At 37.3% G+C, this 23800-nt stretch overlaps 1 protein-coding gene across 1 annotated transcript in view; it reads left to right on the top strand.

The window, feature by feature from the left end:
• Nucleotides 1-568: 568 nt before the first annotated feature.
• Nucleotides 569-23800, top strand: part of LOC129245978 (odorant receptor coreceptor) — a 42671-nt gene continuing 19439 nt past the window's right edge. The window contains exons 1-5 of the mRNA XM_054884452.1: nucleotides 569-680; nucleotides 8001-8328; nucleotides 8759-8895; nucleotides 9033-9410; nucleotides 11018-11216. Of these exons, the coding sequence (XP_054740427.1) occupies nucleotides 8033-8328; nucleotides 8759-8895; nucleotides 9033-9410; nucleotides 11018-11216 (1010 nt within the window). The 5' untranslated portion in view covers nucleotides 569-680; nucleotides 8001-8032. The remainder of the gene's footprint in view (nucleotides 681-8000; nucleotides 8329-8758; nucleotides 8896-9032; nucleotides 9411-11017; nucleotides 11217-23800) is intronic.

The following is a 23800-nucleotide window of genomic DNA, read 5'->3' as shown; positions in this document are numbered from 1 at the left end:
TATGTGAGTTTGCTCCATCGAAGGCGCATATTCCCACTCTTCTATTTATATGAACGTGGCCACGCACATCGTTATGGTGCTTATGGATGTATACAAACTTCAAAACGTAAGTAGATTTGCCCATTTATTATGAGCGTGAGAACTATTTTTTTTTTCTTTACTTATTGTACCGTTAAGGACACGTCGTCGATTTTATGAATGACCGCATGTGTGAGAAAATAAGCCGTTGCTGCTTGATTGATTTAGCAGTTTAAAGAAATGTTAAGTTTTTGTAGAAAATTCGCTGTCAATCGAAGTGGTGTTACATTTTCGTAACAGACGCGTTGGCAGCTGGTAATAGCTGCTCCAATTTGAATTATTAGAGAAAATAAAATTGGAAAACGAATTTTGGTGTATATACAAATTGAATACTAATACGTGTACAAAGAAAGTTATAAATTCAAAGTTCTTTAATTTTTCAACAAACAAAAAGTGAAGAGTGAATATTAAATTAGAACTGAAACCTGCTGAAATTACAATTCCCACCGTCAAAAATCCCAACTTCGGTTTACTTCGGTTTTACAGAAAAAAATGGCTAAACCATAAAAAAAGCTGCTTAACGGAATTACTAAACAAGTGATTTGATTAGTAAAATAAGAACCGGAGATTTGTGTTACAGAAATATAAGATATTGAATAAAGGTGATTTTTAATTAAGCTCGAAATTTCAAAATCATTTTAGGTTTTTAAAATGCCTAATATTAGGCGTAATGGATATGTTTCTCAATTTCTTTCTAATGCCCTCAAGTTATTCGCCACTCTAATTATGAATGCACAATAATCTTACTTATATTATTTATTGTGTTATAGACAGCAAATGTGCTAAGAGAAGCAAGATCACATAAAAAGCAAAAAAAAAAAACACATCATTTGTATTAGGCAAGGAGAGAGTAGACAACTATAACTGGGAATTTCTTTTAAATATGTGGTGTTTCCATTATTCAACTTATTAACTTCAAAGATAAACGAGCCTTATCAATGAAGAATGGCATCCTTCAACTCTTCCTTTGCAGAGTACTGCTTATTTCCTTCGTAAACTGCTCCAACCAATTCACCCCACGCGCTCGCCATGATATTGAGATATGGAGAAATTGATTTGGCCACTCAAGAAAGAGAATACATTTTTCAGTAAACCAACTCAAAGTGCGGTGAGATGAATGACAGTCCGCATTATCTTCCTGGAAAATATCATTTTCGCTACAATACATTGAAGAGAAATAGCAGCCAAGTGTACACACAGCTCCCCACGACATCAGAGATCCACCGTCAAAAATTCTTTTTGAAAAATATTTTGGCTCTAACGGAAATCTCTCAAATACTTACTAAATCCATCTGGCCCATCGAAGCTAAATTTATTTTCATCAAGAAAGATAACCTTAAAAAAAATTTGGTGAAATTTGCAAAACTTATACATTTTTGAAAAGTTGGTTTATTTATTTTAAACTACACATTCCAAAGCGATCCATATTACGTCGAACGAAGGTTTGCCCTCTCACTTTGTGATCAGCGGTAAGTTTTGGAGGTGGCTTTATTTTAGAAAACTTAATACTCCCCGAACGCTTTTACCTTTTTGCATTTCCGTCAGTTGTGTACCACGCAGCATTTTGATATAAAATGGCAAAATCTCTTCATTTCTTAATAACCGTACACCTAATTCTCTTTTTACACGATAGACACGTTCCCAAAAAGTTCGTTTAAAAAAAATTCGTGTAAAAAGAGAATTATGAAAAAACAGTATTAAAAAATGCATTTTAGAGTTCACATAAGAATTTATTTCATGTTTACATATTTTAGTTCATTAAATACATACATATATTTGGAAGAAGTAAATTATACTTTGAAAAAAAAAGAAAATAATATCTGAAATTCATTTATAAAGGGTTTTTCAATAAGGGCGGGTAGATGTGCAGAATGTCAACCGTGGCGTTTGCTGTGTGGCACGTAGCGCCGTCTTGCTGGAACCACATGTCGTCTAGGTCCATATGATTCAATATGGGCCATAAGAAATTGGTTATCATCGTTGTGTAGCGCTCGCTGTTGACGGTGACCGCCTCACCAACGTCGTTTTCAAAAAAGTACGGACCAATGACGCCGCCGGCCCAAAATCCACACCAAACGGTAACTTTTTGAGGATGCATTATCACCTGGTGAACCTCGTGTGGATTGGTGTCGTCCCATATACGGCAATTTTTTTTGTTAACACAGCCATTCATCCAAAAATGCGCCTCGCCACTAAAGATGATTTTTCGCCCAAAACTGGGGTTCTCTTCCAAACGATTCGAAGCCCAGTCAGCGAACAAACGGCGTTGTCTATGGTCATCAACTTTGAGCTCCTGGGTCAGTTGGATCTTGTACGGGTGTAGGCTCAAGTCCCGACGCAAAATTCGCCAAGTTGAAGTCTGCGAAAGGCCAAGTTCTTGTGCACGGCGAGGAATAGACTGCCTCGGGTTCTGCTGTACACTTTCACGGACTGATCTTGCGTTCCTTGAACGTACGGGTGTTGGCTGATTGTTTACAGACCCGGTCGTCTCAAATTTGGCCCCCAAACGTTGAAGAGTCGACTTTGAAGGGCCACCACGTCTACCGAAAAATGGGCGCAATGCGTGCAACGTTTGCGTTAATGAACACTCATTTTGATAATAAAGTTTTAACGTGCTGTTCAATCGTGTAACTTGTCATGATAATTTGGCATAAATAACTGAATAATAAACAAAAGATTTGACAGATGTCACCAAAACAAAATGGCTGCCACAGGGCGCCAAAATCGACCCGCGCCAATTGAAAAACCCTTTATAAGAAAAGTTAAAATAATATAAATCTAATAAAATTTCATGATCTTTCACTTTCTGATAATAAACGCATGCGTTTGCATAAGACTACAATATCACTGCCATCACTAGAATTATTTTGTTCGTCATCTTGTGAAACTATTTATTCTTAATTTAGTTAATTTAATTTGCTCTATGAGATTCAAGAAAAATTCATAAAATATTGAAAATCGAGTTAAAACACATACAATAAAACAATTCGTGTAAAAAAGACCTTTTTTAACTCGTGTTAAATCGAATTCGTTTAAAAAACATCCTTGTAAAAAGAGAATTAGTACTGTGCTTTTATATTTTTGTAAGATTTATATTTATCTAATACAAATGATGTGATTTTTGTTGCTTGTCAAGGGAACTTGTTTCTCTTAACACACTTGTCCAAACAGTGCATGTAAAAATATTTTCTCTATAACAAAATAATAAAAAATGTGAATAAAGTCATTGTACTCTTATAATCATGCAACGGGGTTTATATGTGAAGTTGGCGATTCTAAAAGAGGGCATCTTCATCTCTTCTACTAAAAGCCTGCTAGTGCCATTTAGATTTCTTAAAAAAAAAATATTACACAACTTTAGAAATACGTAGAAACTTGTTTTAAAGATCGACTCTCGGAAACACAGCGCATTTAGAAAAATCTAATAACACTAGTCTACAAGGAAAAGTATCCGAAATAATTTAAACTAATATCTGCTTCTCTGTCCATGCAAAATTCGGATTGATAACTAAAATTAATTTATTAGTTTGAGTTTTTACGATAATCGTATCTTTCGTGTTTAATGGAACTAGGCCAACAAAATTTAACCAACATTCAGACCCAGAAACCAGACTATATATTTCCGAAGGTTTATGATGCGCTGAATCCAAATCTGGCCTCAGAATTGCTCTATCAGCTCTGGTTTTCGAGATATCCTAACCTAAAAGTGCAAAAAACCCCATTTTTGCCCATATTTGAGGTTATGTAGCCTTGCAGATGTTTTCTTTCACCAAAATTAAAGGATGGCATCTTTAAATACAATCCTTCTTTTTTCAAATGGCAATTCTGAGGCCAGAGCAATTCTGAGGCCAGATTTGGATTCAGCGCATCATAAACCTTCGGAAATATATAGTCTGGTTTCTGGGTCTGAATGTTGGTTAAATTTTGTCGGCCTGTGTAATTTGTACTTCAGTGCAGAATGTAATGACTATACGTACACAGTTAAGATTTGATTAAAAATTATTTGTTCCAAAAAATTAGTTTATAAAGAAAAGTTTTGGTACATTTCATATTTTCACTGAAACGTTTCAAAAGTATTGACAAACGTTTGTTGCACGGTGGAAATAGCTTTATTTAATACGATTTATGAAAAGAAAAATAATGGAAAAATTGTATATTATTTATAATTCCAAATAGTTTTATAATCAAACTTCGATTCCTGGCAATGGTCGGATATTATCAATATTCTCGGTGGCTGGCCAACCAGAACATATTTCTCGTTTAAAGTCTCTTGGTACACTGATTTTTACATCGAAATTAATCTCATTTTCTATTCGATCGCATCTGAATATTTCGCCATAAAGTTAATACGGATTTCAGATCATAGGTGCCTTGTAGCAAACTGCAGAGCTGATGAGCTGGTTAGTCAGTGTACTCTTGAAGTGCTCTGTCCACGTAAAGTGAGGGGGAGGTTCCTTTAGTCATCTGCAACCTGCTCATAGAGAGATGGGCCTCGAGTTTGCTTAGCAAGTGCTGACTGAGAAAATTGAAATTTTTTAAAGACCTTTTTGCCACGGGCGGACCCTAAGCATTTAAGAAAGCTTCAGGACAAACAAGGCCACACCTCGCATAAGTGGTGAAGTGATATAATATAAGTCTAAACTGTTCACAAGAAGCGAACACTGTCCTCAGTTCGTTGAGATCCATGATAACTTCACTGTCCAATACTGGCTACTCAGCTCTCTAGGATTCACTTTTTCTAAAGCAGTACTAGTCCAGAGGGTTGGTTTCTTTTTTTTGCGGAGGTTTAAAGTCATAAAGAATGTTATGTATAAAACGATTTCAAATATTATTTCTGTCCTCAGATTTTTATAGTAGAATTAAACAATAAACTTTTTTGTAGTAGAAGTAATCCTCTATCTCGTACTCTAGCAGTTATAATGAAATGTCTATAAAAAGGGCAATTAGAAAACTAAAATGTTCCACGAAAATTTTTAGCAAACAATTTTACGCGGGGTCACCGAAGATAAAGAACCGTACGGGTTAAGATAAGTGCCTAAGAAAGCTGAGTTCAAGTTGATGGCACTTATAAGCATACATATGTAGAAAACATCTCAAAACTTTTTCGGGAAGTTGAAACTTGAGTCGTAGAGTTCTGAAAAATTTGTATGGGGCCTGGTGATATTGAAGCTTTTTGGGTGATGCTAGCATGTTTTTTCCCCCCTTTTTCTTTGGGGATATGGTTTCGCCAAAATCAAGGCAAATTCATTCAAGGTAGTCGCAAAACAAAACGTTACATGCATTTTGTTTTTGCTTTTGTTACGCACACGACAAACTCCATTCAACAAGCTTTATCCCACACTAGCCGTTACTACTAATTTGAGAAAGGAAGAACCCGTTCGCCCTTCAAATATTTTCGGGCGCAAAAGCACCATTTGCCCTTCACTTATGACGAACATCCCCTCTCAAATACTTCAGTACGCTCCCATAATAATCTTAATTTACTGATTTGGACTTGCAGAAGAAATTTTGAGTTGCAGTCAAAGAAAACAGTCAATGATACCATAATTTTAGATCCAGTTTGTAGTGGGTATCTGACTTTTGTCTATTCTGAGAAAGCTAACCAGCAGAAACAATTATAATTTGTACAACAGTCGCAAAATTTAGTACCTCACAATGGATAGAGGTTGACTGATTGGCAAAAGGTAAATTTTGAGCAAATTTAACATAAATGCATTCAATCTGAGATGCGACCATATCGGGTAGCTGTTGAAATGTAATAGTCCAAGTCTTGCATAAACAAACAACTCTCAACGAAATAATATAAATAAGTACTAAAATTTTACTGGAAGGAAAAAAGCGCATGGCCATGCCAGTCTATTACTGCGACAAACCCAGTATACCTCGAAAAGGACTGACTATACATCGTTCCGACGGTAACATTCAGTAGAAATTTTGTTACTCTCTTTCCATCTCGGAAAGAATGGAATAAGGGATTCTCACTAAACAAGTTCGACACTACAGTCTATACAGATGGCAGTAAAATGGATTGCGGTGTTGGAGCGGGCATATATTCTCATAGACTTAAAATTGAAAGATCTGTGAGTCTCCCTAATGCTTGCACTGTCTTTCAGGCGGAAGTACTGGCAATTGGGGAAGCTAGTAGGCTACTAATCGCAGATCCCTCTTTTAGGGGCAATGTCGCTATTCTTTCGGATAGCCAAGCTGCAATCCAGGCACTGGGTTCAGCTACAACATCCTCTAAGATAGTGGAACAAAGCAAGACTAGCCTTACCACCTTGAGCGAAAATCATAAAGTTACCTTAATCTGGGTCCCGGAACATCGGAGCATTGAAGGCAATGAAAAAGCGGATGAACTGGCAAGAAGGGGATCTGCCATGAATAACGCTTTTGCAGAATCGGTATTCATACAACTAGGTACAGTCAAGAGTGCAATTCCCATAAAATACCTCCGAATCGCAGATTGTAGATGGAGAGACCAGATGAAATGCAAAATCAGCAGGACGTTATGGCCCTCTTACAACCTCAAGCAATCGTCGACATTGATAAACATGAAACGACGGGACGCTTGGAGACTAACGGCGGTCATAACTGGCTTTGATCTGTGGGAGAAAAAGCAGCCAAAATGGGCATCCCTCACAACACATTCAGTTGTAAACAACCGGAGAAAAAGGAAACAATGGAATACATTTTCTCTGTGAATGTCCTGCCCTATGGAAAGACAGAATATTAACCCTGGGTAAACCGCTATTTGAGAGTCTGGAACAGCTGTCTGACTTAGATGTCAACAACCTGATAAGGTTCCTGAACCGGACAGACTGGATATAGTCATGCTGAAAATAACTGGCAAACAAGTTGGTAACGAGGATGTGGCAACAAAATGGTGCGAAAGCGCTAGTTGGATTCTGGAAGAATCACCACTTAAGCCAACCAGCCAACTAAAATGTTATCTGCCTATCCATACCTGCAGCTGCTGTAACACAGAAATACTCATCCTATAAAGCTTCTCTACAGTCATCTGTGCCGAGAGCAATAAATGAGCAATGATATCACGGAGGACGAATTCGATTTTTATCTAAGTGTGCCCTCTCTCTGGGTAACCATTTTAATCTAACCCAACAATTGAACAATAGTTTTTTCTTTAAAAAAAAAAGGAGAGAGAAAAGTTTAAATACAAAGAGCTTAAGATGCTCATAAACAGATTTCAAATTCCATAGCAAATAAAGCGGTAAGGAAATGGTTTCAAGACGGAGGCTGGTTTCTGCAAGGCTGCAGAAGAAAATCAGGCAACGGAAGTTCGCGTTTCAAGTAAAACACCGCTACACATATGACGAAGGAGGGACCATACCAATATATAATATAAAGGTGGAGCTCACGTATCTACCAAACAACCGCAAAAACAACAACCTAGTGAATTCTATGTTAATATATACTGAGCGCGAGTATAAGCTATTGTATTAAACGGAATTCGGTTAGATGCATATATCGGTCTCATAATCATAAAAAAGAATAAAGATTTATTTTCTCAATATTGCCTAAAAGTTCCTATACAATATTCTATGAAAATTTTAAGCTTAAATTTTATAGCCAATAAACTGTTTGAGCTATTCTTTCTGTGAATTCCCATTCCGCTACGGCGGCCGGCGGGCCGATATTTTTATGCTTTTTCATGGCAGAAGTACAGTCAGAGGTTTGTAATTGCCTGCCGTGGGGCGACCGCTATTTCATGCACTCCCCTATTTTATAATTTTTTATAAATTTATTTCAACAAATAAATAAAATTTATATAAACAGTTAATACGATTCACACAGGCTTTTTGCATAATTCGTGAAATTAAATTAAATTCCGACACTGGCCTAATTTCATCATCACAGCATATACGAATTTCATTAAAACATTTTATTTCCACTCCACCTTTCAGCCCATCAACCTCACCGTTCGCACTAAGTCAACATGCAGCCCAGCAAATATGTGGGCCTTGTGGCCGATTTGATGCCCAACATTCGGCTCATGAAGTACTCGGGCTTATTCATGCACAATTTTACAGGTGGCTCAGGGCTTTTCAAGAAGATTTACTCATCCATGCATTTGGTATTAGTTTTGGTACAATTTGTGCTGATTCTGGTGAATATGGCATTGAATGCAGACGAAGTGAATGAGTTGTCGGGCAACACGATTACGGTGCTTTTCTTCACCCACTGCATTACGAAATTCGTGTATTTGGCTGTTAATCAAAAGCACTTCTACAGGTGAGTAAAAACAAAAAAGAGTGTAAAAAATTAAATAGAGGGGCTTGGGGAGAATAGATATACCAGTAAAGGGAGAACGACGTGCCCTTCTTCGCCTCTAATTAACATTTCGCTGAGTAACGGAAATGTTTGCAAATGAGAAATAATGAAAGTGCGACCTTGCGTGGCAGGAGGGTGAGCGTGAAAACCAATTGAAAGAAATAATCGAAGCAACTCATCGACTTTCTTAGTTAAAGTGAAATGGAGCGTAGCACAGCCGCTGTTTGAATGGGACTTCCGGCGGCGCATGAATTCGTTTAATTAGCTGCACAATCAGGCGTTTCACCTGCACAGGTCTTAAAGCAATTTTCACTCACACCACACAGGGCGAGCAGCTTTTGTGTGCCAAGCTTAATTATATACTATAAAATTCATTGCATTTTATTTGTAGAACATTGAATATCTGGAATCAAGTTAACTCGCATCCATTGTTCGCCGAGTCGGATGCACGCTACCATGCAATCGCCCTCGCCAAGATGCGCAAATTATTCACTTTGGTTATGCTCACAACCGTTGCTTCGGCTGTAGGTGAGTGCACTTATATTGTATTTTACATAATTCTGCATACATACCGATGTAATTACCATACAAGTATATACATACATATAACGAAATTTAAATTTGTTTGATACAACTTTTTAATGCTTTTGCTTTCTCTGCTCCAGCATGGACTACCATCACCTTCTTTGGTGAGAGCGTCAAGTTCGCCTTTGACAAGGATACAAATTCATCCATCACTGTTGAAATTCCACGTTTGCCGATCAAATCCTTCTACCCATGGAATGCCATGTCGGGCATGTTTTACATAATAAGCTTCGCTTATCAATTCTACTATCTGCTGTTCTCCATGGTACATTCGAATTTGTGTGATGTGCTCTTCTGTTCGTGGCTGATTTTCGCATGTGAACAGCTGCAGCATTTGAAGGGAATTATGAAGCCACTGATGGAGTTGTCAGCCTCTTTGGACACTTACAGGCCCAATTCAGCGGCGCTCTTTCGTTCTTTATCGGCCAGTTCGAAATCGGAGTTGATCAATAATGAAGGTGAGTGATTCGAGAATTTCAGGTGAGAAGGTGGTGCAAAATTAATCATCCAATTTTCTCTTTGAATAAAAATGTTGAGTGATGGAAATCTCTATTTTGATTTTTGTCTGCAGCTGGCTAGTTAACAAGTGTCAAATATAATCGGCGTAGTACGATGCCATTTGCAAAAATTATCATCCGATAGGGTGATTCATTTTACGATACCCTGTATATTAGCAAATTTTAGTTATATTAGGTTTGAACAGATAAGATTAGATCAGATGAGAAAAATAGGTAAGATTAGGTTGACCTGTCTTGCTGAAAGCCTTCACGTAGACCTATTGGCCCGTAGTGGTACCAGATGGTATCAATAAGGGCGGGTAGATGTTGAAATGGAATAAAATGGCGTTTGCTGTGTGGCACGTAGCGCCGTCCTGCTGGAACCACATGTCGTCTAGGTCCTTATGGTTCAATATGGGCCATAAGAAATTGGAAGGGCCAAGACGTCTACCGAAAAATGGGCGCAATGCACGCAACGTTTGCGTAAATGAACACTCATTTTGATAATAAAGTTTTATCATTTGAACGCGCTGTTCAATTGTGTAACTTGCCATGATAATTTGGCATAAACAACTGAATAATAAACAAAAGATTTGACAAATGTCAGCAAAACAAAATGGCTGCCACAGGGCGCCAAAATCGACCCGCGCCAATTGAAAAACCCTTTAGTAGACTTCTTGTAATAAGCCTGCGTCCTTTCCGAATCTAAAACAGCCCTAAAGCTCAAACCCCGGGATACATTCTAACTTCTCATATTGTAGAGCTCCTAGGCATTTCATTCGGGTTCTAATTAATGCAGGGCAAGAAATAGAAGATGCTCTAGAGTCTCCCTCTCTTCCAGTTCATTGCCAAATCTGCAGTTATCGTTGTTTGTAATTCCTGTTTTGTCTGCATGTGCCGCTAGCAAATTGTGGTCTGTCAGTACCTATTGTAGGTAGTTTCCTTTCTAGACAGGGTAGTATGAATCTGGTGTATTTGTCTACATTCCGTGTACACATTTCGTGGTTTTGCAAGTGGCTACACTGGGCCACCTCCTGTCCATCCGCATTTTCATGTCCGCACTGGTGTCATTGTGTATTGTATTTAAGGTTTCAGTATGTCATTTTCTTGTTCAAATATAAACAGCGCTTTAAGCAATCTCATATACTATTTCATTTCCCGCAATACCTTTATGTCCGGGGAGCCAATATATGAGCAACCGTTTGTCTGCAGCCAATCTCTCTATGACTTCCCTGCTCTTAAGGACATCTTAAGATGAAATTTCACATAAATTTATTGCCTTTATCGCCGTTTGACTGCCAACATATAGATTTATTTTGGAGTTGCTCGATGCCTTTGCGAATGCTATTTCTGCAGCCTTTTCTACAGCAACTACTTTTGCTTAAAGGATATTGCAGTGGCCAGTGCGATTATGGCAGCTTGATGCCAAGCTCTGTGCAACAAATGCATATACCTACTCTATCCAACATTTTCAAGCCATCAGTAAATATTTATATGAAGCGTATGGAGCGAGATTTTAAATCAAGTAGATATTTACAAGTCATTGTTTTTTAATATTTCCGTTTCAGAGAAAGAGCCCACTGATTTGGACATAAGTGGCGTCTATAGCTCTAAAGCTGATTGGGGTGCACAATTCCGTGCACCATCGACGTTACAAACCTTCAATGGGATGAATGGTGGCAACCCTAATGGATTGACCAGAAAGCAGGAAATGATGGTGCGTAGTGCCATAAAGTATTGGGTGGAACGGCATAAGCATGTTGTGCGGTGAGTTGATAAAGTTAATAAACATATAGACTTATTATATTGTAAAAGTCATAAATTATGAGGACAATCAGATTTGGAAAAGTAGAAATATTTTTTTTAATAATGGAGCATCTTTCCAAAGGCGCGCATAGATGTTGTTTTCAAAACAAAAAAAAACACATAAAAATTATATTCTTTCATGTTTCACTATATTCGTTCAAAATACAGCTCTTTACAGTTGTATGTGAAAAATAGCATCATTTAAAATTCCCTCATGAGCTCGTCTACAGGGAAAATCCGTGAAACAGTCGATTCATAATAGATTAGGTTAGGTTAAATTGGGTTGCTGAATAGTCCTATTTTGACACCACTGGAGTTCATTATTTACACTCCTCAGCCTTCCCTAAACCAACCGGCAACCCTATTTCTGAGACCTCTTCAATGCTGACAAGAAGGACGAATCTGAGCGTGAAGAGGCCTTTTCTTTATAGAGCATTGTTCTACGGCTTCCTCTTTTGCAATATCTTGACAACTTCGATAAAAGTCATTATGTGGTACCCCAGTCTATTTACATACCTTCTAATTAGATAATGCCCTGTTAGTATACCTATCGTGTTTCTCATGTTCTGTCTCTTATGATTCAGTAACGATTTTAGGCAGCCTCGGTTGCACTCTCGCGAAGTTTGCCTAATTAGTTGTCAAAAACATGAATGCTTCCAACGTGCATTAGCAACATTGATACGAGTATAGTGTCTATCTATTAGTAATTTGCACGTATTTAAAGGAATCAGTATTAATTCATTATCCGGGTGAATATTTAGTGTTGCACCTTTCCCTGCTTGCTCATCTGCTTTGCAATTACCTTTTATATTTCTATGCACCAGCACCCAGATCAAGTTTGTTTTAAAATATTGCAATACTTCGCATAATAATTTGTGGCATTCAACTACAATTTTTGACAAATGTTGCATTGAACTTATCGGGCTGGATAAGTGGAATGCGTGAAGCGATGCTTTGTAGCTTGGCAGGCAAAAGGTGTTGAAGATGTGAAAACTGCGCAGCAAGCATCCTCTATAACAGCAAACAGTGTGTGGAACAACAACTTTGTTTGCAACTTGCTTTGTTTATTCATTTCCGTTTGTTTAGCTGCGCTCCGACTAGTTTCGACTATTATAACCTTCCTTTTCATTTGCGCCTTACTTATGTTGGAATGTTGGGAGGTTTGTCGATAGTCTTAGTTTTCGAAATTCGGTCAATTTAAATGGTCAGTGTATAATATTACTGACTCTAGGTAGATATATACTTCGCTCGTAGTTAGGGCTCTCTTCTTTAAGAACAAATATCGATAGCTTCTGTCAGAACAAATTTTCTGGTCATAATTGTACACAACATGAAAGATCGGGCGTTAAAACTTAAAGTCTCTATTTGCTGACCGCCAACGATTTTTTTCAACACAGAGAAGGCCAGTAGATACAATCTTTTGGCGGTCGTTCGCTCCAGCGCCCGAGCGGAAGGAAGCAGTTGATTGCTGAGGAAATTTCAATTTTCAAATTCCCCTCATTGCCCTCATTCAAAATGGAGAAAATCGTGCTGACGTAGCTGATGCCGCTGTGACTACATACAAAGCCAAACAATCGCCAATGATCAACTGTTGCAAGTAAACCTCGCTGGCCTTTATCACAAACTACCGCCATTTGTTTTTGTTATTATTGATATTGCTTTTGCAATCACTGCAAATTCCAACAATCTGTGTGCAATCGCAAACGTATAGTCAATACTGAAAAGTTGCATTGAACTTATCGGGCTGGATAAGTGGAATGCGTGAAACGATGCTTTGTAGCTTGGCAGGCAAAAGCTGTTGAAGATGTGAAAACTGCGCAGCAAGCATCCCCTATAACAGCAAACAGTGTGTGGAACAACAACGTTGTTTGCAACTTGCTTTGTTTATTCATTTCCGTTTGTTTAGCTGCGCTCCGACTAGTTTCGACTATTCCAACCTTCCTTTTCATTTGCGCCTTACTTATGTTGGAATGTTGGGAGGTTTGTCGATAGTCTTAGTTTTCGAAATTCGGTCAATTTAAATGGTTAAATTTATTATAACAGCACTCAGATATTTAAATGGCAGGGAGAAAAGTGAAATGAATTGTATAGAAGCTGTTGAATGCCATGGATTGGCGAATGGCAAGGTGTTGATTGATTGGTGGGTCAATTTGGTTTGGAAAATTCACTGCTTCCCATTAGATGCACTTATTCAATTAAATACTTTTAATGATTGGGTGAAAAAAAAATTTTCTGTAGTATTTGATTATTAAGAAATCAGCTTTAAATAAATGTTACAAAAATGAATTTTTTTTATATTGGAGAGCGGCATATTTCTGTTCAAGTCATTTAATTTGAATAAATAAGTAGGTACTAGTTTAGTTTTTAAAATACTTCATGTTTTCAACTTTTGGTGGAAATATATTCTTTTCGTGACTATGGCATCAGGTCGCGGAAAGAGATTCATCTTCTTCTTGTTTTTGTTCTTGCTCTTTCGCGTCTTGTACTTGACCTTCACTCAGTTCTCGCCTCTTGGAGTTTCCACTTTCGCAGTTTTAGCTGGGCTCTTATCTTTGTCGCAGGGCGTAATAACGTCAGCTTCTCTGGCTAGTTCTTGCGATATTATGCTCCTTTTTGGGGGCGTCTTTCGCCGTGTAGAGTTATTCTCACGTGGCCTCTTTGGTGTTGCTTCGACCATTTTTCTGGTCCCCAGATTCTGGCTAGCTTTCTTCCTTAGCTCTGCGTTTTCCACTTTATCACATGCGTGCTGCTTCGTAATAGTGCTAAAAAGGCCCCGCATGCTATTATTAATCGAGCGCTGATGATGTCGCATCAATTCAGAGAGTTTGTTAATGCTCTCTCCTAGTTTAGAAAGGTAGTCCTGTTCACTTGGACTGGTGTCACTGCAGGTCTATTTTCGTTTAAGGCGGGTGGAGATGGCCTTGATCTTACATCACTCACCATAGGTGATGTCTTTTCTGGGGTTCGTGCCAGCTTTGATGCCCGTTGGAAGGGATTTATAGCTGGGCTATCTATTTTCATTGGCCGCCGTAGCCGAATGGGTTGGTGTTTGATTACCATTCGGAATTCACAGAGAGGTCATTAGTTCGAATCTCGGTGAAAGCAAAATTAATAAAAACAAACAAGAATGAACTTGCTGTTTTCGCAGGCTGGAATTTTTGCTATCTCTTTTTGCAGCCATTCTCGGGAAAAAGCATTGGAACAGTGCACCTTTACGATGGCGTTCACCACGCTTTTACCCTCGCAAGTCGGCGCGTCTTTCGACTCACCGATAGTTTTCCAAAGATAGCTGTCAAAATAGTCTTGTTGTCCTTTGGACAGTAGACCGTCTTGTTTGTCGGTATGTATCTCCACCGTCATTGCCTTTGCTGCCATTCTCGCGAATGATTCGTCAGACGTTGACGGAAGAGTGTCATTCGAAATTTGAGGTCCCTTAGCCTTTGCCTTGTCAGACAGCACCTGCGTTCGAATGTCGCACCAGGTTTGACTGTTTTCAAAGATTTACTTCGTACCAGAGATCCATCTGAGTCTACTGAGAAATTTTCCGCCATCTCCACATCCTCCACAACTCGTTCAGTTGCTTCGGATCGTTTCAACGACGGTGTATCGCCCACACTCTCTTGGTTCACCATTGGCATAGCCAATGTGCCATGTTTCACCACTAGTAGTGCGCTGGGTTGTGGGGTCCGGGCCTGCGCATCCAATGCCCGAGCCGTCGATTGCTCGACGGGAGGATCTCCCGAAAGTGGGTTACCTCGTGCAGAAATATCCTTTGTTAGCCTCCACATTACGAAAGAGAAATGCGTTTTATACCTACTGCCAGGTTGTCGGTACGGTACTCTCCACATAGCACTTTGGTGGTCACCAATTCCGCCGTTCCGCGGATGGGTGGATACCCAATTCCTATATGGAGCTGCCCTCTTTGTTCGTGGTAAATTAATCTCCATAACATGTGGTTAATTCACCACTTAAACCTCATCCCCGCAGCAAGGAGACCGACGTGACACTTTTCAATTGCTTACTTCATCCAAAGCAGCACTTGTGGCAAGTCAAAGTTAAACTTATTGACTGCTATCTGATTACTAAGTAAGTTAAGTCTCCTACTATTTCAAAGTTATAAACGCCGGTAGTGACGTGCATATCCACACGATAGCGCTTTGGTCTTTAGACGATTTATAATAATTAATATAATTACGGTTAAATTAAAAAGTGACTAATGCTTCATCAAACATTCTAGGTCGTCGGATGTTATCTTATATATGCTACTGAAATTGCTTCCAAAATATTTATAAACAGGGATTAATTGCTCCTATGACGACTAAACAGTTCACCTATTTTATCTGCTAATTTATTACTTTTTCAAACAACCATTTCTAAAGCGGAGCACTCTTTCAATCTATAAATTTAGATTTGTATATTATATTTAAGTACATTTGTATGCACGTATACGGTGCATAAGTACTCTCACAATTGCAATTGTAGAATTCATAAGCAGCTTTCAATGAGGGCACACGTACATTCTTCTCCCCATCTACCAATATGAAAGGACGCACGAAAACTTTATCCTTTAAAACGCGTCGTAGTAAATTCATAAACAAATCATGGGAATGCGTACACATGACTTAAGTACCTGTGCACTTAATTCACGTACATGCATTTCTGTAAAAAAAACTAACGAACGTCAAAAAATTTAACTACGCACTTATTTTATTTACGTGTTTGTTTGTGCTCATGGGCATTAACCCTTAAAGGGTTAGTATTATTTCACCTATTTGTATTATAAAATATAAGCAATCAATATAAATTCAATATTAAGTACCTAAGTTTAAATTTTTTACAAAATCAGATTTAGATAAAACAAAATCAAGCGGGTTGGATCTGGAAAATGAATTATCGTTTCGAAGTGTTCGAGCAGTGGGTGAAATACTCGCAAGTGTAGCTTTAAAATTTCCCCCATAAAAAGGGTAAAGATTGCAAAGATTTTTTCATGGAACATTAAAGCTTCTCCGCTCAAGTAGAACTGGGCAGTCGACGATGCCATTAACAATACTGAAATTAAACGAAAGTGAAACGACTGTTCTTCTCTTTTCTAAAGGTTCTAAAGGGTGTTTTTTTAGAGGTTAGGTTTTCAAGTTGGCACTACTTTTTTCGTAGATGATCTTTTTGACAGCTGTCACTTGATTTATGCTCAGTTTGGTTTGCCATTTCATAATGAATAGACTTACACCTGAACAACGTTTGCAAATCGTGCAAATTTATTACGAAAATAATGGTTCGGTTCGCGCGACGCATCGAAGAAAATTTTGTTCAGCGATGAAGCTCACTTTTGGTTGAATGGGTATGTCAATAAGCAAAATTGTCGCATTTGGAGTGAACATAATCCACAAGCCATTGCTGAGACGCCGTTACATCCTCAAAAAGTCACTGTTTGGTGTGCTCTATGGGCAGAGGGAATCATTGGTCCATATTTCCTTAAAAATGAAGCCGGCCATAATGTTACAGTCAATGGAGAGCGCTATAGAGCCATGATTAATGACTTTTTCGTACCTGAATTGGACGATGTTGATGTGGACGACCTTTGGTTCCAACAAGACGGCGCTATATGCCATACAGCCAACGCAACAATCGATTTATTGAAGGAAACTTTTGGTGAGTGCATTATCTCGCGCCGTGGGCCTGTGGCGTGGCCTCCAAGATCGTGCGATATAACACCGCTGGACTATTTCTTGTGGGGCTATGTGAAGTCGCTTATCTACGCAGATAAGCCCGAGACGATTGACGTCTTGGAAGAGAATATTTGGCGCGTTATTGCTGACATACGGCCCCAATTGCTGCAAAAAGTGGTCGAAAATTGGGCCTCTCGGCTGGAATTTATTCAAGCCAGCCGCGGCGGCCACTTGCCCGAAATCATTTTTAAAACATAATGGCAAACCCTTATCTTTATAATAAAGCTAAATTCTTGGCCATAACATTAAATTTTATATGTTTTATTTCATCGTGAAAGCCTAACCTCTATAAAAACACCCTGTAGATTAATTAGTTTTAGCCGAGAATTATAGGATGGAATAGGGGCCTCAACTCGTAGGGAACGTAATGCCTGCTTAAGAAATATTTTTTATGCGCTCAATCATATTTATTAAAAGTTGGTCGTAAGGTCTCCAAATGATAACATCGTACCCGAAGTGAGAACGAACAAGAGCTGTAAACAGAAGTTTACTGGTATACGGATCAGAAAATTCAGATGTATTACAACGAATGAAGCCTAGAAAAAAGTACGATTTTGAAAGAATAAAATTAATGTGACCACTGAAGGAAAATTCTGCATCGAATAAAACTCCAAGATCCTTAAACTCTGTTACACTTTGTAGTGCATTATTAGAAATGGCGTAGGATGTGTTGAAAATATACTGACAGTTTTCAGTATTCAAAGACAGACGCGATTTCCTGCACCATCAGTGAAGATTGTTCAAGTCGAGTTGAAGCTTCTGAACATCCACTTAGTCCTTAATAGATGAGGAAATTTTGAAATCATTCGCAAAGAGCAAGAATTTCGAAAAGGAAAACATTCGCTTATGTCATTGGTAAAACTGTCAAAAAGATGTGGCCCTAAGCAGCCACGTATCTACTGCCCATCAAATATGACTTAAGCCGTTGCAGAGAGGTGGAGTAAAAGCTCAAGCAAGCTAACTTGTTTACTAGAATATCGTGCGACACTTTGTCAATTGCCTGAAAGAAGTCAGTGTAAATGCAATCAACTTGAAGTCTTTTGGAAATCGATGACATACAGAACTCACCAAAAACAGTAAGATTAGTAGCTACATAGATATGCTTGATAGCTTGGAAATCGGCCTATAATTGCGCACATCATTTCTCTTCCGCTTTTAAAAAAAGGTGTGATGATTGTAAATTTTCATTCAATTAAAATAGTCCCAGCAGATAAAGAATAATTTCAACAGGAATTTCCAACGCTGGACAATTCTTAAGCAAGATAGTTGAAAGACTGTCAGTATCTGCATATGTAGTATGACGAAGGTTTGAGAGAAAGCATCCCCTTGAAAATGTCATCAGAGGAGATATGAAATTTTTGAAAATTTGGAAATGAAGATATCTCGGATGAAGGGCAATATTCGTCATATCTACCTAATCCTTTTCAATTTGTTTGTTCATAAAAGCGGTAATATATAAAATTATCTCAGTACTTTTAATATTAGTAAACCTATATAATAAGCGGATGGAGAGAAAAATGGAAAGAGAGGTGGAGTATTCGTCAAATCGATGACGATTCCCCGTTAAAAATTAAGGGTTGTAACTATTGGGTTCACTTATTCAATGGAACAAGTTTCATATATGTATAATTAAATAATTGTTAATGCCAGCAAAGTAATCACATACGGGTTAACCATTTTGACATTCATTATTATATAGTTTGCTCATTTTCCCAATGTACTAACTCCCACTATTGAGCTGAGCTTAGCACTGTTTTCCTGATTTTCCGCGATCTCCGCATTTTTTCCGGATATGAGTTTTTTACATTAGTGATATTTCTCACTAATACCATAATCTGGATGAAAATTAGGCTCTGTTTTTGGAAAGAAATTCAAAGAAATTACTTTTAAGTTAAAATAACACTGTGAGATAAATTTGACGTGAAAGACAAGAATAAGATATTAGAATTATGAATGAGAAAAAGTTGTAAAATATTGGGGCATCTGCCCTTTTAGTCCTTAACATCACACTTTTTCTTAAAGTTTATTAAAATTTTCCTAATTTGAACTCAAGTTGATCTAAATTGTTTAAAAACTCGTACAAATCGACTTTTAGCAAAGGTATCGTCTTTAATAGTATGTATATATAACAAAATTTAGTTGCGCATATTTTTATAGGATATTTAGTAGGCCGGGTCGATTTGTGGGGAGGCAAAAAAATCGCCCATTGCTCTGTGAAAATCATATTCTAGGGATCAAAATAAGAAACTTTGCCGAAGGAACCATACCTCTAAAACGAGGTGATGTCCCCCAATTTGGGTCGAACTTTTTAGTTCCTTTTCTCATGCAAAGGCCAAAAATGGTGATATTTTGAAATGATTGTATGTATCTATGAAGCATGAATTCTTTGTAGCATTTGCTTCCCTTGTCATTGCCACATAGCTAACTAATGCCGCATGGAGATGGCATATTGTTGCACTACTTGTGGGCATATCGTCCCTTTTTGCCCCAAGCATGAATGTGCAAATTTTCAAAAGTTGAAAAATACTACGAGAAAGGGTTGACTTGATTAACCTTTGGATGTTTTATGTTATGTTACACCAAAACCCAAAATATAATGCGTATAAGAAAATCACATATAATTTTTTATGTCAGAAACCAAATCTTCTAACTTTATAAGCAACTTTGAAACTTGACATTTTCATTTTTAACTTTTTAATTTTATTGGTATAAGGTGGACGATGTTTTGTAACAGCGTTAGGCAAAACCGACTATTGACTATTCAATTATCTTTTCGTATTAAGTGTAATTCCGAAAATATTGATCATACGACATTACAAGTCATGCTCGGGCTTAAAGCCAATCAATCAAGTGTCTTTTTTCTTCGCCTAAAAGCCCAATGTGCGTGAAACAACTGTCAACAGATAAAAAACGGTGAAATTACAGCAGGTGATAATCACTTAAAACTAATATATTTTTTCCCAGAGCATATTTTTATTCACTTTAAATACTAAATTATTAGTAATATTACACAATTGCAATATTAATTAGGAATTGGTAAATTTTAGGTATTTTGAGAAATCCCCATTATTTTTCCTACTAAATTTTGAACCATCTTTTGTCTAATTGGACCGCATTCACAATACTGTGCGTCATAGCCAAGTGGGATTATGAGGAATTCTCATTTGGTGGACCATTTTTGCCAAAGAATATCAAGTGATAAAAAAATGTACTCTTATGGTAGCCACCCCTAGGAAAGCAATTGCAAATCTCTGAGGACATTTCTGCCACGAGAAAGCTTCTCGTACACTAAGCGAAATAGGCTCAAGTTGGCACGCAGCTCTCTACCGAGGAGCGCGTTAGTGTTCTCGCTTATAGTACATCGGAAGTCTCAGTTCACAAAATAGCGAGAATATGGCATCCGCAACTTTCCGAAAAATCCTGACGGATATGGAAAAATTAGAAGAACTGGTCCAAGGCTTAAGATTGGCTATAGGTATAAGAGAGAGAGATAAGATGGTAGGCTTTCAATAAAAATATCAGGCCTAACCAAATTTAATGCAAAACTTTCTCTCTATGTTACGAAGAAAAGAATACAGAAAATTCTGAGTAGAGATTCAAAGTGAAAATATCAAAATAAACAGGCTAAACCGAAGCTTACATTACGCCACAAAGCAAATGTACTCGAATAGTCATAACCGTACAAACGCATCACTCTCGAAACTTCCACGCGGGCACTCTAGCTAACATAGCAAATCCTCAATATGGTTTATTTCGCAAAAGATGAACGCATACTTAGAGATCTTAGATAATATTTTATTGAAGTTTGCGAAGAATTTCACGGTGAGTCTTGGACGTATCAGCAATGTATAGCGCTAAACATGCATACGAATTTTTAGTCAAAAAATGTTCCTGTGCTCAAGTGGCCTGCAATTAGTCCAGACCTACAAGTAGGTTTATTGGAGAATATCTGAAGTATTCTCAGCAAGCGAGTTTATAAAGAAAAAATCCAGTTTAATAACCTATTACAGCTTAGAAAAGCTATTCAAGACAATGGACAATAATCGGCCATAGTTTCTGCAGTCACTCGTAAATTCAATGCCACGATCACTAGTATCAGCTAAATATAATTATATATATTTTTTATATTGTGGTCTTAAGATTTAACTTAATATTAATTTTGTCCCATAAATCTTTTTACTCCCTTGAAAATGATTAAAATTTTTAACCTTTGGTTATTTTATTACAAAAAAATTTCTTCCTTGAGTGTCCCATATAGCTATTGCGTAAATAGTGTATAAAACCATTTACCGTTCGAAGTCACATAAAACAGGAACAGGCGCTTGGCCAAATACCTCATAATTTGAACATTTGTTGTTACGACTAAATTAAGGGTTTACATTTGAGTAACTTAAGAAATATTGTTATAAAGCAAGATATATTTTGTTCGATTTTTTATGGACTTCAGCAAAAAAAAATTTTTTTATGAGTATTAATGTTTGTACAAATCGTGCTCAAAATTGCTTTTTTAGCTTTAAATGAATTAGCCCATTGTCAAGGTCAACTAAATAACCAACGTACAAATAATTCAAAGTATATTAATAATATATGAACTTTATTGGAAACACAAATTTAATAAAGAAATTCGGCAAAAAATCCTGTAAATAAATATAATAACTTAATAGCTAACACAATCTATAGTATTGGCACTTTACTTGTAGTTGCGCTTCTAGTTCCACTGGAGGCGCCATCGTATTGTTTATCAGTGTTGGCTGACTGCTATAACTAATTAACAATTTTTGGGCTTTTTTCTTAGACTATTTTCATAATTAATAATAAAAGACTTTCGCTCATTAATGAAATAACAAATACTGTCCACGTCTTCACCATATAAGTATACCACAAACTACAAATGCGTCCGGTACAGAGGTTAATATAGATGAAGTTAATGATGCTACCATTAAGATAAAAAATAGAAAGGCACCAGGTGAAGATCATATAACAAATGAAATGCTTAAATATGGCGGTAAAAAATTACACCAGCAAATAACAAATTTATTCAATATCGTTATTAAAACCGGAGAAATCCCGCAAGGATGGAAAACCAGCATTACGATACCCAAAATTAAAAAAGGTGAAAAAAACATCCATAAAACTATCGAGGTATATCATTGCTTCAATCAACGCAAAAACTAATCTCAAAGACATTATTGAGCAAACTAAACTCGTACTTGGACCCACAGGAAGAACAACAAGGTTTCCGAGTAAATAGATCCACTGTAGATGCCATATATATCATTCAACAGATAGTGGAAAAGTCAATTGAATGTAATGCACCAGCATATAGTATATGTGCTTTGTTGACTTAACAAAAGCATTCGACCGAGTCAAACTGCAAGATGTTTTAAACAACTTTGCCAAACAAGGTGTACCAGCAGACATTCTTACCGTCATTAAAAACCTGAACTGTGATTGCAAAACAAAAATAAGAATAGATGGAAAATATATCAACGAAGTTCCATGCGCAAGCGGAATACGACAAGGAGGCTCGCTGAGCCCAATACTCTTCAATACAATAATGGACGAAATAATAAAAGAAGTCAAGTCATTAGATGGGTATCGTCTTAATAACATGAGCATACCAATTTTGTGTTATGCAGATGATGCCATATTAGTTGCGGACTCTGAAGACAATTTGCAAAGATAAGTTTGTAGTTACAGCCAAACAGTTTAATATGGAGGTCTCCAGAGAAAAAACAAAAACTTTAGTAGTTGCCAAGAATGCGATCAGATGCAAACTTGAAATAGAAAGGGCGATGATAGAGCAAGTTATGAAATTTAAATACCTGGAGATAGAAATATCCAGTAACCGCGACATATTAAGGAAGTCAGAGAGAGAGAGATGTATGCAGAGCGCACGTATTGCAGGTTGCATTAGGGATGTTGTATGGTGGAACAAATATATGGCCACTGAAAGCAAGACGCGTATATACAAGACTGTAATAAGACCAATCCTGACCTATGAGTCGAAGCATGAGTTGAAAATGCAAAAACAAAACAGCTACTGCGTACAGCTGAAATGCAAGTTCTACGATCCATCGTAGGAAAAACATGTCTTGACTGCATTAGAAACGAGGTCATTCGTGACGAAACTGGCGTTAATGACGTACTGAAATTTATAAGAACAAGAAGATGAGCTTAGAATAATCACGTTTCTAGAGCTATTGACGACAGAATTATCCGAATGGCGAGGGACTAAATACCATATGGAAAGCGCGGTCCTGGAAGACCACCAAAGAGATGGCGTGAAAGCTGGATTTCAACATCAGCGAAAGGACAATAACATTTCGTCATTTTGAATTTTAATAATACTTTGTAATCTATAACTATTTAATTGTGTGAAAAAACAGAGATAAGAAGAAGAAGTCTTTACCTTTGGCAGTAACGAAAATAATTATAATAAAAAAAATGTTGTGAACTTAGTAGGATTGAGGTAACATGACTAATAAGCAATTGTCTCTCTTTTTACTTAGTAACTTAGACCATATTCAAAGTCATTAGCACATATTTACACTTAGTGTCATAAATTTACGCTCCTTTGTGGGTAGTTCAAAAAGTAGCTCGGAAGAAAGGTCTTAAGTTTTTGAAATATTTTTTTTGGTAAAAAAATTACTGCTACGATAGTACATAACGAAAATTATGGAATGACCTTTGGAATGACGCTGGTTGACTAATAGTATTTAAAAATAGGAGGAGCGTAGAATTATGAAACCTATATTAGTTTGTATGCATTCCCTTGCATGTGCACACAGGAAAAAAACTAGGAAATAGTTCCAAGGA

Source organism: Anastrepha obliqua, chromosome 1 (assembly GCF_027943255.1).
Source record: "Anastrepha obliqua isolate idAnaObli1 chromosome 1, idAnaObli1_1.0, whole genome shotgun sequence".
NCBI lineage: Eukaryota > Metazoa > Arthropoda > Insecta > Diptera > Tephritidae > Anastrepha > Anastrepha obliqua.
This window is presented reverse-complemented; position numbering and strand designations above follow the sequence as displayed.